At 42.3% G+C, this 14,455-nt stretch overlaps 1 protein-coding gene across 11 annotated transcripts in view; it reads left to right on the plus strand.

Moving 5' to 3' along the window:
• Positions 1 to 14,455, plus strand: part of L3mbtl3 (L3MBTL histone methyl-lysine binding protein 3) — a 101,391-nt gene that overhangs the window by 78,071 nt on the left and 8,865 nt on the right. For all 11 annotated transcript variants that reach the window (XM_052169307.1, XM_052169303.1, XM_052169305.1 and 8 more), the window contains 2 exons: positions 790 to 892; positions 8,733 to 8,882. In XM_052169307.1, the coding sequence (XP_052025267.1) occupies positions 790 to 892; positions 8,733 to 8,882 (253 nt within the window). The remainder of the gene's footprint in view (positions 1 to 789; positions 893 to 8,732; positions 8,883 to 14,455) is intronic.

The raw sequence follows: 14,455 nt of genomic DNA on the forward strand, positions 1-14,455 counted from the left end.
TTAAATAACTATGGCACATAGTTTGCATAGATGACATAGGCATCAAGACTATCACTATTATAAAAACATGAAAAAGAGAAGTTCGAAACCAGAGGAGACTATTTCAGATACGAACTTGTGTCGTGCCCCTTATGAAGCAAAATGAAAATCCTAAATTGCATATAGTCGTGCATTGACAGCTTGGCACCTCATCTGGGAGGGCCTCCACCTGCACACGTGCATGAGGCCAAGCATGGTCTGGAATGCACAAGGGCTGCAGGGGCTTGTCATGGTTCTGCGCATTCCGGCCTGCGCCACTTAGCTGGCTCGGGCACTTCCAACATGGTGCTTGCATTTCGTATTCATATTCGACAATCCAGTGTTTGACGTTTTCACATTGATTAGTCTCGTGCAACTTGTTATTTGATAACAGGTCTTTCGAATTTTCCTATCAAGTCAGACTTGAATACCTCTGTTGTCTGACACCTCAAAAGAAGGTTATTTCAAAATCTACCATTCTAGTATTCAAGAAAACTAACTGTTTGTGACAAAGTAAGCAAAGGGGAAATCTTATGAAACAGTGTTGAGCAAAACAGCGTAATTTTTTACATTTACATTATAGTATCCATACAGTATACATTTTACATTTACAGTGTACATTGTCTCAAAAATGGAATTTTGTTTTGTTTTCTTGTCTGTTCCGCTCCCCCCCACCCTATTCTCATCCTACACATTTAAATCTTTAGCTTTTTGCTCCACTTTGTCATATTTTTCTTTTTTGACTTCTCTTTTTTATCACGTTTGTTACAGGCTCTGCAGAATTAATGGAGCCGTCAGAAACTGGGGGCTGTCCAACCCTAGGCTGCCGGGGCGTTGGTCACTTTAAAAAATCGAGGTACCTGGGCAATCAGAGGTATGTGCTTGCTGTGTAGCCTTTTGTGCAGGTCCTGTGGAGGGGGCCTGTCCCTGAATGTAGAAAATGTTTTCCTTCTATAAGAAACAGATGTGAACTGATTTTATATTCAGAACCACAAGAAATGTGGTTACCATGGAGACTGGGCAAAAATGAAGGCTATATCTAAAGTTAAGTCTTCCTGAACACGCATTCACTGTTTAACACAGATTTGCTCTAGTTATTTTGGGTTTTTCCTTTTTGTTTTTGTTATTTGGTTTTTTGCAGCTTGGTTGGTTTTACAGATCCATGGCTTCTAAAATAGTTATTTGAGGTTTGCCATTAATAATGAAATGAGGGCAGACCCTCTTGAAATTATTTAGCCTAATATGATGTGATCGGGTGACTTTATAGTTTGAATAAAAAGGTAAGCTATTATAGATTCACAGTGAACATCAGAAAATCATACCATCAAATGTAAGAATTTAATGGTCAGAAAAATGGTATTTTTTCCCAATATTTTTTCTTACTTGTACATAACTTAAAACAGAATAAAACAAAACCAAAAGTATAATTGAAAAGTGATGTTCAGACGATTTGGGAATCTTCATAGATATTTAAAACTATTACTGAAATACTGACAATTTTTTGAATTATTACTGAAATACTTGACCGTTTTTTACTGAAATTATTTATTGACAATTATTTACTGACAATTACTGAAATTATTTATTGACAATTATTAGTGAAATACTTGACAATTTTTAAAAAATATTACTAAATACTGACAATTTTATTTCAGGATGCTTTTTAGGGAGAAAAGCATCTCCCATCTGAGTGTGAATTAAAATGGCGGTATTATCAGTGCAAACGGTGAAACATGCTAATTAGATTACTCATTGAGAAAACTTTCTAATTTATTTAGTACATATGGGGTTATGAATGTGGTTCTTAAAAGTTTTGAAACTGCAGCTCAGTGAGGTGCCTCAGTAGGTAAATGCTGCTGAACCTGAAATCCTCAATTCCACCCTGAGTCCCCACGACAGGAGAGAAAGAAGCAGCTCTTGAAAGTGGTCCCTGACCTCCGCAGCATGTGACGGCACCTGCGTGTCCTCCCTATAACATGAAAAACATTCAGAAACATAGCTACCTACTTCTCGAAGAGTTAGTAAGAATTGTGAAATTGGTGTGTTATTTTCACTGGGTGCGGTGAACTATCTCTGCATCTCCAAGTGTTACTTAGCTTCCTTTTTATTAAAAAAAAAAAAATTCATTATGTTCCAGAATAAAAAGTACACAGAGACAGAATGATGATTCCATTTGCAGACACCATTTTTTTAAATCCTTTTTGCCACTTGCATGGCTGCAAACCAAAGATACAGCGTTAATTTAAACTCTCCTGGAGGAGATATCTTCTGAACCATTAGCTCTGCCTCACGAAAGCAGCTGAATCTCCTTTCAGCTGCTAACACCAGGCTGAGTGCAGGATGCGGCTCCCAAGTGTGCAAAACTCTCCCATCCTGATTTTGGAAACCCTTTTTCTTCAGTGGCTTCTTTTGAAGAACAGTTCTTTTCAGTGAGAACATGTAATATTTATTGACTGTTCACCTGCTTCATGTTGGAGGTTGTTCTGTTGCCGAATGCGTCGGCCAGTTTTCAGGACCGCGCCCTGGTACCGGAACTGTTCCTTTCCCACGAGCTATAAGGGAAGTGAGAAGCTTGTGGTGCCCACAAAAACAGGGTAGTATTCCATGTGCATAATAACTTGTTTGCTCTGGCCACCGGCGAGGGGATCTGATGGGTCTCGTCTTGATCTTTTCCATCTCAGTGCCCCTCACAGCCCTGCTACATGAACGCCCCACACTTAGACACTTGACTACACAACATCATTTTAAGTATTAGATACAAAATCACAATTAAAATGATGATCTTTGGGTCATCTGCTGTATAGTCCCACAGTGTTCATTAGACTGGAGGCAATTTCCTCTAATTATGAAAAGAATTAAAAAAAAAAAACAACTGGGAAACTACTGACATGTTGTTGGGATACGGTTGGCTATTTAAAATGTGTTCTTGGCTCTGGAATGAAACCCACTATATAGCACTGTGCATAGACTCATTGGCCTTAGGTCCAAGTAACTAAGTGTGGCAGTAAAGCCTACAGAGACAACCATGTCACATCACCTGGCACTCATCATGGTGGCCTTCCCTGTCTCGGTTAATAATTAAAAATGGTACCACCCCAACAGGCTCCTTTACCATGATGAAGTCCTGGCGGATCTTGCTCTGCACCCAAATAACCTGGTAAAGCATGACTCTTAAATAGTTAGCCAACAATCTTTATGTATATAAAACTCCCAATTACATAATGCCAATTTACAATGATAAAGTCTTATGCCAATATTTCTAACCTCTCCAAAACACCAGAAATACATCTGAAGCTATCTGGATATCCACGTCTCCCCCTCTGCTCCACTAGTCTGGTCCACCGAGCCTCTCTCTCCTCCCCTCACGTCCCTTAGCTCCTCCTCCTCCTCTCTCCCCTCCAATCACTGGCCTCTCACTGCCTCAATGTGAATGGATAGGAAACATCTTGCAACACTTCCCCTTAGGTTCTCCCAGCCCTGCTGCTCCCACAGTTTAGTGGTTGTCCTTGGGGAATTTCTTGATGGACTGAGTGTGACAGGTGGTGTTATATTTGTCATTAGAAGGGATGAATTATGGGAAGACTCGCAGAATAACATATGCAGAAATGCACTAAGGAAACTTCTAGAATAATCGAGACCATGCTAGAGAAATGTTCATTCTCTTGAAAGAGTGGGAGAGTATAGTTTATAACTGAAAAGACAAGGCTTGACCACAAAGCTGATAGTCTTGTGCTTGCAAGATGTAGCTACTTTGTCTTGTGCTCAGTTGGTGAGCTGGGTCTATGGACAGAAAAAAAGAAAGCCAGGAGAACCAATGGTGGCACCAGGCTCTGCTGCTCACTCTTCCCAGCCTGGGCACAGGTGTTCTACACTCCTTGGACAGTCGTACAATTTACAATGTGCAGGGCTGCCTCCTTGGCAGGAGCTAATCCTTAGCAAGCCCAGCCTATTTTCCCTCTCATCCATCCACTGTGGACTAGCTCTCCCTCCGCAGCATACCTCGTCTCTGAAAGGCTCATTTCACTGGCAATTATTTCTGTCCTTGCCGAGAGTGCTGTGCTTAGGAAAACAGAATGAGAAAATTCTCTTCGGATTAATTTACTGAGAAACTGAATAAATCAAAACTTGCATTCTTTACGCAGATAACAGAGAAAGTTGCTCTTTTGGCAAGGATGATTTTACGAGCACATTTGCAAAAGACTGGTTTGACTAGGATTGCTCGGTAGTATTTCTGAAGATTACAAATGATGGCTGATCTAAGGAATGTTATAAGCAGCATATGCACTTGGTAACATACTTAGAGGTGGCAACCTTTAATATTGAAATATGATCATTAAGAGTTGGATGTGAATGGAAAAAAAAGGAGTTGGATGTGTGCTGTGGAATTCTCATCTCTGGAGATCTTCGGTAGCCGGAATGCTTGACTCCCTCTCTCTGGGAGAAAGCATAAGTGGGCGCTCACCATTAGCCTTCTTTTCTTGTCTGTGTTAGAGGTCAAAGCATGGGGAGAACCCACGAGGGGTTAAGAGAGCTGAAGTTACAGAGTAGATGTGCTATAGATTTGTTGCCTTCGGAGGTATAAAATTTCCTCTTTCAGAAATTAAACAAGAGGGGTTATTTCCAGCAGCCTCTAAAGAATATGTTTGGATTCCATGGAGTGTTTTACAAATTAGTAAGTGGATGCCTATGCGCAAACTGCTTCTCATTCGGCCTCCATCCACCTAGCTTTCACATACTGTTGAGTGCCTGCTTGGTGTCCACGGGCTTCGGTGGCTGTACAGAAGATGGGTCCCACATCCCCCACATGGGGGGAGGGTGAGTAGCATCGAGTGAGACTCTAGCTACGTTTGCAAGGATTAGAGCCCTGCCAAGGATGTTTTTTGGAGTTTTTCATATCACTTGATTTTTGTTGACCTTTCCTTACACAGTGGAAATATCTCGTTCCTAAGTTAATAATAATGTGCAGGATGTTTGGCCTCCTCCGCCATAACCACTGTCCAAAGGACTCATGTATGACCGACCATAGCGAGCCCTCCCAGCAAGCCTATGAACTGAACACCGCCTATGAGGGAAAGTTTGGGCGGTTGAGCAAGTGCCCGTAAATGGTGCATTGCTAGAAGCAGAATTCAGCCCAGCCCGGCCTTCAGGTCTACTGATCTATATCAGGCTCGTGTACAGAGCGGTCACTCGATATAGCTTCGCTTGTATGTTTGTCAGTAGTGTGTGAGAGTGACTACTAAGCGCCTAAACTAGATGTGTGGCCTAGTCGTTTAAGGACAGAGATTTATAACTAACAGGGTTTTAGTACAACAGTGAACAGCAGTGGATAAGGCAGCCCATTTTATTTACAATTTCAACAGGAGATTGTTGCATTCAGGAAAAGAGTCTCCCAAGAGACTCTGGGGGCAAATATCTGTCAAGTGGCTGGTCTGCAATAATTTGCCAATATTTGCTCCATACTAAAGAGTCCCATGGGATCTACAATGTCTTTTCCTGACAGGACTTTGGATGAATAACTGGAGGGGAGAAGGAGTTAAGGGAGGAGGGAAAGAGGGAGAGAATGAATGAGAAGGAGAGATGAACCCCGTAGTGGAATGCTAACACAACCCCCAAGGTATCAAACCTTACCAACATTTAGTTGCTAAAAGTTTAGTATATGAAAAACAAGAGAATTTGCTAAGGCCGATGAGAATCTGCTCTTTCCATAGAAGTAATAGACTCTGATGAGTTTTCAAAGTTCATGTTACTAAAAAAGTTACTAAATTGGAGCTGCACCCACATGGGGAAACTCATTCCTCTGGACTCACATGGACACATCCCAACACACACACACACACACACACACACACACACACACACACGCTGTCTTTTAAAACTTAGTGGCATAATAGTTGGAAGAAAAACTGAACAGAACACCTGCTGATTCTGCTGATGTTGCAGATCTTGCATCTCCTCTGTTCTTTTCAACCACAGAGGTAGTTATCTCAAGTCCTTGAAAGCATGGCTACTTAGGAGTTTCACTGTAATTCATACCCTAAGGGGTAGATCGTGGGAGACGAGATGTGGAAAAACTCACATCTGTAGCTTGGCTTGCCTTGAAAGACATCAGGTAAAGCCTTGGGAATCTTGGAACAGTATTGCACCTCTCCCTGCCAATGTCTTCATTTGTGACATAGGTGGTGATGGCGATGGCATTCGTAGGAGTGCCGTGGTGAAAGAATCGATTCCCGTAGAAGCCTTGGAACCCTGCCTGGCAGAGAAAGCGGCCACACGGTGCTGTGTGCAGGGCAAGAGGCGGGCAGCCGCAGCTCTTTGATGGTGCTTTCAAAGCAATTTCATTGTCACGGATTAGAAATGAGGAAATTCTTCCAAAAAAATTTGGGCTAATATTTACCAATATTGTGTAGCAGTTTAAAAAGAGCTAGTGTCTATGATCAAACTCCACCAAGGTCCAAGGGACACTGTTCAAGTCCTCTTTGAAGCCTCATTTTTTTTTTTTAATCCGTCAAGTGAGCACTCTTTTGGAACTGCTCCCGAGGTTATGTAGATGAATGCTGGGGAAGGAGATCAGTCCCCTGGGGACTCTTTTTTTTTTTTTAATTTATTTTTTATTGATATATTTATTTACATTTCAAACGATTTCCCCTTTTCTGGAGCCCTACTCCCCGAAAGACCCATCAGTCCCCTTCCCTTCCCCTGTTTTCCCACCCAACCCTTCCCACTTCCCTGTTCTGGTTCTGCCTTATACTGCTTCACTGAGTCTTTCCAGAACCAGGGGCCACTCCTCCTTTCTTCTTGTACCTCATTTGATGTGTGGATTATGTTTGGGGTATTCCAGTTTTCTAGGTTAATATCCACTTATTAGTGAGTGCATACCATGATTGATCTTTTGAGAATGGGTTACCTCACTTAGTATGATGTTCTCCGGCTCCATCCATTTACCTAAGAATTTCATGAATTCATTGTTTTTAATTGCTGAGTAGTATTCCATTGTGTAAATATACAATATTTTCTGTATCCATTCCTCCACTGAGGGACATCTGGGTTCTTTCCAGCTTCTGGCTATTATAAATGGGGCTGCTATAAACATAGTGGAACATGTATCCTTATTACATGCTGGGGAATCTTTTGGGCATCTTCATTTTCAAATGAAAGCCCGGTCTCCAACAGTGTGCATGGATGAGATCACAGAGCGCGATGCCAGGCACTACCAGGCACTACCTGAAGCATTTCTCGTCCTGCTGTGGTTCTCGGCTATGTGTGGCCACATCACCTTCAGTCATCGCCTCTCACCTCAGGAGCCAACTGGCATTCCTCTCCACACTGTGCAGGTGTGAGGAGGAGGCTTCCTCGGGGTTGGAAGGCAGAGAGGCTTAGCGTACATCTGTGGCTGACCACCACGTGGCTGGCTGCCTTGGTAGAGCAGGTTTTCTCACTCATTAGGGAATTTCTTCAGAAGGCCACGTTATTTCTCTTTCAACTGATCAAACGAGCAAGGGCAATCTGTTTTCAAACAAAGAGAGGGGCGTTTAGGCAACAGAGCCCGTGATCAACATCTTGTTTTTCTCTGACAATCCAAGTTTTTCATTTAGTCAACAGCAGACGTGAAGGGCTGTTTTCAAAGAATTTGGACACCGTGGTCGGCTTCATAAGCGCTGTTTCACTGGGGACCTAGACCATTCCAAAATTCCTTCTTGGTTTTCCATTGTGTGAAGCTGGTGGTGCGTCCTTTAACCTGGAGACTCGAGAGCTTGCGAGGAGCTGGTTATCTGTAATTTTTGATGGTTTTAGGGAGAATTGCCGATGATGATTCGTGGTGACGTATGAATAGGATTTCAGTGGGCATTTGTACCCTCCCTGAACTGAATCAGCAGTGAAGAAAGTGTTTTCCCCTCAGGTAGCCACACAGCAGCAGAGAAGATACCGATATAATGTACCTAATGTTTAAACCATTTCCAGACTTAAGAAGGCCTCTCACAGCAAAGGGGCAAGACAGGAAGTCAGTGTGAGAGCTTCATGTATCAGAAAACCTGGTGCCCAGATGCCTAAGAGATCAAAATGCTAAGGTCCAGGCCAGGCAGGCATCTGCTAGCTAATGCCAAGTTAACACTTAGTGACCTTAGTTTCTTCTGCCTGGGTCTCAGGAGTTATTACTTCATGGCACCTGAGAGTTTAACATCTAAATTCTAAATGTAGTAGAAAAGTTTAGCCCACGGCCCCATTTACCCATCAGGGTTAGAATTAGTTTTAAAGTATTTGCGTGTCCTCTGGGAAATCTGCTGTAACTGCAGTCCCAGGGGTAGTTGTGTTCCATGGGGACATTGAAAGTTGGTAAGCATTATAAGGGAAATTAAATAGCAGTAAATCTCCCAAGAGTGGATATTTCTTGCAGCTGATTATTCCCAGAGATATGCCTAGGCCTTGCCTTTAAGAAGCACAGATGAAACCTCTGACTGTGCCTCATCTCAATGCTTGCAGCAGAATCCTTCTTGAAATAAAGTGCAGATATGTTTTCTATCAGAATGGACTTAAATTATCTGGAAAGATATATCTTATTGCTGTATCCTTAGCCCTGCATTTATGTTGTGAGTATGTGATGCACGCTAACATACTTGGTTCAACTTTGGACTCTTACATTCACTAGCACACAATTCTAATCAATAGAATTACAATCTAATGGGAGTGCATTTTTTTCTTTTCTTTTAATCTGTTAGTGGTGCCAACTGTCCCTATTCAGAAATCAACTTGAGTAAAGACCGCATCTTCCCAGACCGCCTAAGTGCTGACACGTCTCCCTCTCCTCCCACATACCCAAGAAGTAGAAGGACAGACATCAACGAAAGTTCCTTGACTCCTGAAACCAGGTAATTAATGATTCTTACATTGTTCAGAAACACCCTCCTCATTGGTTAAGTTGTTGCCTTATATGCTTTACGTTTGGTGGCAATATTTTCCTGTGGTAGAAATATACCTGACTTAGCAAGGTTGGTGATGTACTCCCAGAATCCTAGCACTTGGGAGTTAGGGCCAGGAGATCAGGAGGTTAACTACACAGTGTAAGGCCAACCCGATCTACATGAAATCCTGCCTCAAAAACAAAACAGAAAACCACTTGGTTTCCTGCAAAACAATGCAGAGTTCCATATTTGGATGAACCCTTTCATCGGTCATGACATTACTTGACCAAGAGGTCAAAGACTCTGTCTTCCTAAGATCCTTGATTGCTTAACTGAAGTTGGCAGTGGTAGCAAGCACCAAGCTTCAGGTGAGGGCAAAGCCAGAGAATTGCTTAGTTCCAGACCCACCTGAGCAGCTTAGTGAGTGCACGGCTGGTTCTGTGTGTCAACGTGACACAGGCTGGAGCTGTCACAGAGAAAGGAACTTCAGATGAGGAAGTGCCTCCATGAGATCCAGCTGTGGGGCATTTTCTCAATTAGTGATCAAGAGGGGAGGGCCCATCGTGGGTGGTGCCACCCCTGGGCTGGTGCTCTTGGGTTCTATAAGAGTGCAGGCTGAGCAAGCCAGAGGAAGCAAGCCAGTAAGAAACATCCCTCCATGGCCTGGTTGGATTTTGGAAATGACTATTATAGGTACTCACTGGAAAGGAACAGTAGTATGATTCTCATCAAGTCTGTCCGCATCTGTGCGTTCCTTCGCCTAAATCAGATGCTATCTCTATTAAAGAATCTTTTAGTGTTTAAACCCCATTCTGCCTAAACCTGCTTAGATATAATCATAGAAGCACAATAAAGCATCCTTAAAATGCCTGGCAATTGTATCTATTACTCTGTAAGGCAAGTAGCCACTGCTAAATTTAATTTAATGAAACATTTCAGTCTGCAGTTCATTATAGGCTCTTAAAATGGCTTCTTAGTTGTAGGCCTCGTGCTTCTATTCTGAGAATTAAGGAGTGCTTGGTAGAAAAATCACTGCCATCAATCTGATTTCTGTTTTTCCCATGAAATGCCTGTAATACTAAAAGCCCATCTATACCCTATTAAACAGATAGGGAAATGGGATAGCATGGAGCCTGATGGTGTGTGTGTGTGTGAGAGAGAGAGAGAGAGAGAGAGAGAGAGAGAGAGAGAGAGAGAGAGAGAGAGAGAGAGCACAATTTTGAAATGTTTACACCAAGCAGAGTAGAGTTAAAGCCACAATTGTAACTGTTTACAAAATGCTAGTGAGCTGTGTTGGGCAGCTGTGGTTTGCTGGTCCTGGGGCCTGGTGTGGACTAGAGAGCCACCTCTCTGAGCAACATTTCCAAGCTCTCACAGGCCGCCTCCTCCACTTAGAAGTCTCCTGGATACAAATCAGGAAGTCTGGGAGTTTTCAGGTCTCCCAGATCTTGGGGGTTGAGTCTGAACTGTGTAGCTGTTGTGTGCACCAAAGAGAACCTCGGTTTGAGTTGAAACACTCCCGATGCCAACCCACTGTGACACCAAGGTGACCATTGAAAATGTGAGAAAAAGATGAGTGTTATTGTTAGGTGTTCTTGGAGTTGTCAGAACAATATCATAACAGATCTCATTTTATCTCTTGAATATCACTAACTCCTACACAAGAGCCTTTCCCATTAGAAAGAAAGTTAGTCAGGTCTGTTGTCTTCTACAGCAAACCTGTGCTGAGAGCTCAGATTCCCCACGGGTACCGAGTGCAACTTTTGTCTCCTGGGGAGATTGACTAATTAAGTGTTCATGCATTTGTCTGGAGGCTTTTTCTTTGGTGTCTAGATACTACCCCCTTGATACTTGTATATTCCGTTTGTTAGTTTCCCTTGCCAGCCCCTGTTCTACATGTTACATTATAATTTTAGAGGGCTATTGGTCAGAATGCTTCAGTTTTAATCATGTAAGCCACATTTACATCCTCTCAATCTTGTTTATGGAGCCGTGGTTCATTAAAACTATTGCTAAACTATTACTAAAGGAGCTTAGCTCTAAAAATTCCTTGTCTCAACGTGGACTCATAGGCATAGGAGGTAATCTGGTCTTTCAGTCACTACCTGTCTGGAATCCCTTTGACAGAATCCCTCTTTTTTCTGTGAAATATCTGCATTGGTAGAAGATGTGTTGGGGGTGAAGTAATAACCTGAGGTTCTTGATCTTTGATATTTTATCTGTGAATGACTTTAGCCCAGAAACTTTTAAAAAGTACTAGCAGGTCATATGAAGAGGTAAGGACCTTTTTGGCATTCAAAACAGTTTTTATAGATGCTTAGCCCAAACATGTTTCTACCTACATCTCACATCCTTGTCTCTTGCCGTGTTGGATTTAGAAGTGGCTAAAAGTAACAATTCCCTGAACGGAGGCAGAATAACGAACTGTTTAATATTTTCCGATGCCATTCTCAGTAGACTGGGGCTGGCTTAGACATAACTAGTAAGGAATTGTTCTTAAATTTAAAAAAAAAAAAACACTCCCCTGGAGGAAGTGAGTTGTGTGTCTTCAGTTGCCACCTGTTTTCCTGGGCACGTGAGCGCCCCATGTTTGTTTCCCTAATATTTACCCCAGGTATGATTTCAGGAAGATAGTAGTAAGACATCTAAAATGGGCTGCCAAATTATAGGGAAATAGGTGTCTGACTCGGGGAAAATCTGCTTTGCCAGTGAATCAGCTTCTACTGTCTTGAATCTAATGTCTGAAACCATTATTTCAAGGCCTGCTGTATCTGAAAGCCACTTACTTTTACAGCAATTTTATCCTAACGGAGAAGGGAATGGTAGCCAGAGAAAGCTGTCACGGGTCAGGCTCCCGCTTGTGTGAATGGTCACATGCTAGGCACTTTCTACATACATTTTATTCGGTCCTCCAAATGTCTCATTAGTATTGATTATCCCTATTCTGTCAATGGTGCAACTGAGAATTTGGGAAGTTAAGTTTCTGCTAATGCCCATGCAAAGCTAGTTAGATGAGAGCTGAAATCAGAACAAGGTCCGTTTCCCACCAAGAACACACTCGTGACCGTAGCTCGTGCTTCTGACTCTAGTGAGACCGTTGGCACACGTGCGAATAGTGACGGGAAGACTGGGTCAAGAAGCTTTTGTGCTAAGCAACATCGTCATAGAATGGTTCTGTTATTATTATTTTTTAATCTGTCAAGAGCCTATCTTGCACTTGGCTACAGAAAATATCATATTTTCCCAGAATTTTCAAATTGTAGTATGGTCATATTCGTCTGTCCCCAGCATACCACAGCGCAGGTGAACATATTCCTGGGTCTTCTCTCCTTTCCACAGACTGCCTTGGCCAGTCCGCAAGTGTCCACTAGTCTCTGTGCTAATGCGCTGGGCACTCCGTTCTCCCGTCATCTGCCCACACTGTGCCACAGGAGCAGGCAGGAAGAGGGATGTGCCAGGAAGCTGGAATTCTACAATGAGGATGGCATCTCATTGTAGAAGAAACTTATCAGAGTACCAGAACTTGGGATAGAGGGGTTTCTCACCTCTTAGAGGAGAGGAATAATGCTCCCCCAATGAAGAAAATATTTTATTTTATGTATGTGAGTTCACTGTTGCTGCCTTCAGACACACTAGAAGAGAGCATCGGATCCCATTACAGATGGTTGTGAGCCACCATGTGGTTGCTGGGAATTGAACTCAAGACCTCTGGAAGAGCAGTGAGTGTTCTTAAACTGCTGAGCCATCTCTCCGGCCCCTGAAGAAAATATTTTAATAAAATTTTAGGTAATTAGGAACATGCAGGCAGAGTCTTCTCAAGGAAGGGCAGGCTGAGAACGCGGCATGAAACAATCTTTCCCATCCTGGAACAGAGGTGTGTGCGTTTTATTTTTGAGAAACCCATGTGTAAGCATTAAAGAGTTTGGTTCTAAATATAGATTCTTGGGGTTGGGGAGACCTGGTTCTGTCCTTGCCCCTGTAAATATAGACATGATGTTTCAGTGTATAAAATACCAGACCTAACCCTGGGAAGTACAACAGCCACCCAGCTGGTGTTTGTCTGGTAGTGTGATCGTAAGGATGCTGACCGACCCCTCCCTCATGTCTAGATGTGCTCACTATTGGGTTCTGTTGACCTCAGCGACCACACGGGTTCTGTTTGTCCATCTGCTTGACTCCTTATGTTCTAGCAGACTGTCTGGGGCTCCTTCCACCTAAGCTAAGGATTCAGCATGTGAACATAGGAGGGCCTGTCATGTGGTTACTTTTAAAGTTTCTATGATTCTAACTTGATAACAGTCATGAGTTATACTTGGGAATTGAAAAACTGATCATTTTGCTTTTCTTTCGGAGTACAGTTTGGCAGATTTGGGTATAAACAAACTTTTTGGCTGGAAAATACCATTTTTCTTTTCTACCTCTGTTCCCTTTAGAAAGATGTTTTTGTTGCATCTTAAGACATAAATAATTGGCATTGTATTGAACATAGACTACAAAAGAGTTTTTCAGGCCGGGCGATGGTGGGGCACGCCTGTAATCCCAGCACTCTGGGAGGCAGAGGCAGGCGGATTTCTGAGTTTGAGGCCAGCCTGGTCTACAGAGTGAGTTCCAGGACAGCCAGGGCTACACAGAGAAACCCTGTCTCCAAAAAACCACACACACACACACACATACACACACACACACATACACACACACATCTTATTTTTAAGTAGCCTTTTTGTTGGTTTTGTTTTTTGTTTTGTTTTTGGTGTTTCAGTCAATACCTCAGGTCCTTTGTCAACCATTAGTTTACCCTCTCATGTGCAGTAAGAACCTTTAGCTGGTGAATTACCGCAGTACTAGATTAAACGGGTTCAGGATGTTCTAAAGGGAATGTGGATTCCTCAAAGTCTTCATCAGGAGTTCTCTGATTGTCTTGGGAAAATATTTGAATTGCATTAAAACTGATTCCTCCTCATTTTCAAATAAGTGCTAGTCTTCAGCAGTTACAAGATGTTTTTGTAGAAACTAAGCCAGGAGCTCGGGTTCAAATGAGATTTCATGTGTACTCTGAAAGTAATCTTTGTAAAATGTAATGAACATTTATTGCATGCTGCCTCTGATAGTTTCATTGTGTTACTACATCAGAGTTTCAAATGGAGATGTGCCTTTGCAATGAAGCTAAGGATTCTTTTTGTGTTAGACTAATCTGTTTAATTGTATTTGCCTTGTTCTTGAGACTTATCAGTAAGACTCTACATTGTACAGCCAGATACCACACCACAACACTAGACTGTGCTTCATTGTGACCTTCAGAAAGGAATACATTAGGTGAAACAATTTAAAATCCCATAAATTTCTATTTTCAAAAGTCTATGTACTACATACACAGCTCCTTACTTTAAAAGAACCAAATTTTGTCCTTGACTTCAGGGTCAGAGTTTCAAATAAAACGTTTTAATGAATTGTTTCCATTTTAGAGTATTCAAGGCCTGTTTGTTTAAGAGCTAATTCACTCCTGCTCAGAAAGAGGTGAATTCAGCTCAGTGGAACTGAGC

The sequence above is a fragment of the Apodemus sylvaticus genome, chromosome 23 (genome assembly GCF_947179515.1).
Source record: "Apodemus sylvaticus chromosome 23, mApoSyl1.1, whole genome shotgun sequence".
In the NCBI taxonomy this organism is placed as follows: domain Eukaryota; kingdom Metazoa; phylum Chordata; class Mammalia; order Rodentia; family Muridae; genus Apodemus; species Apodemus sylvaticus.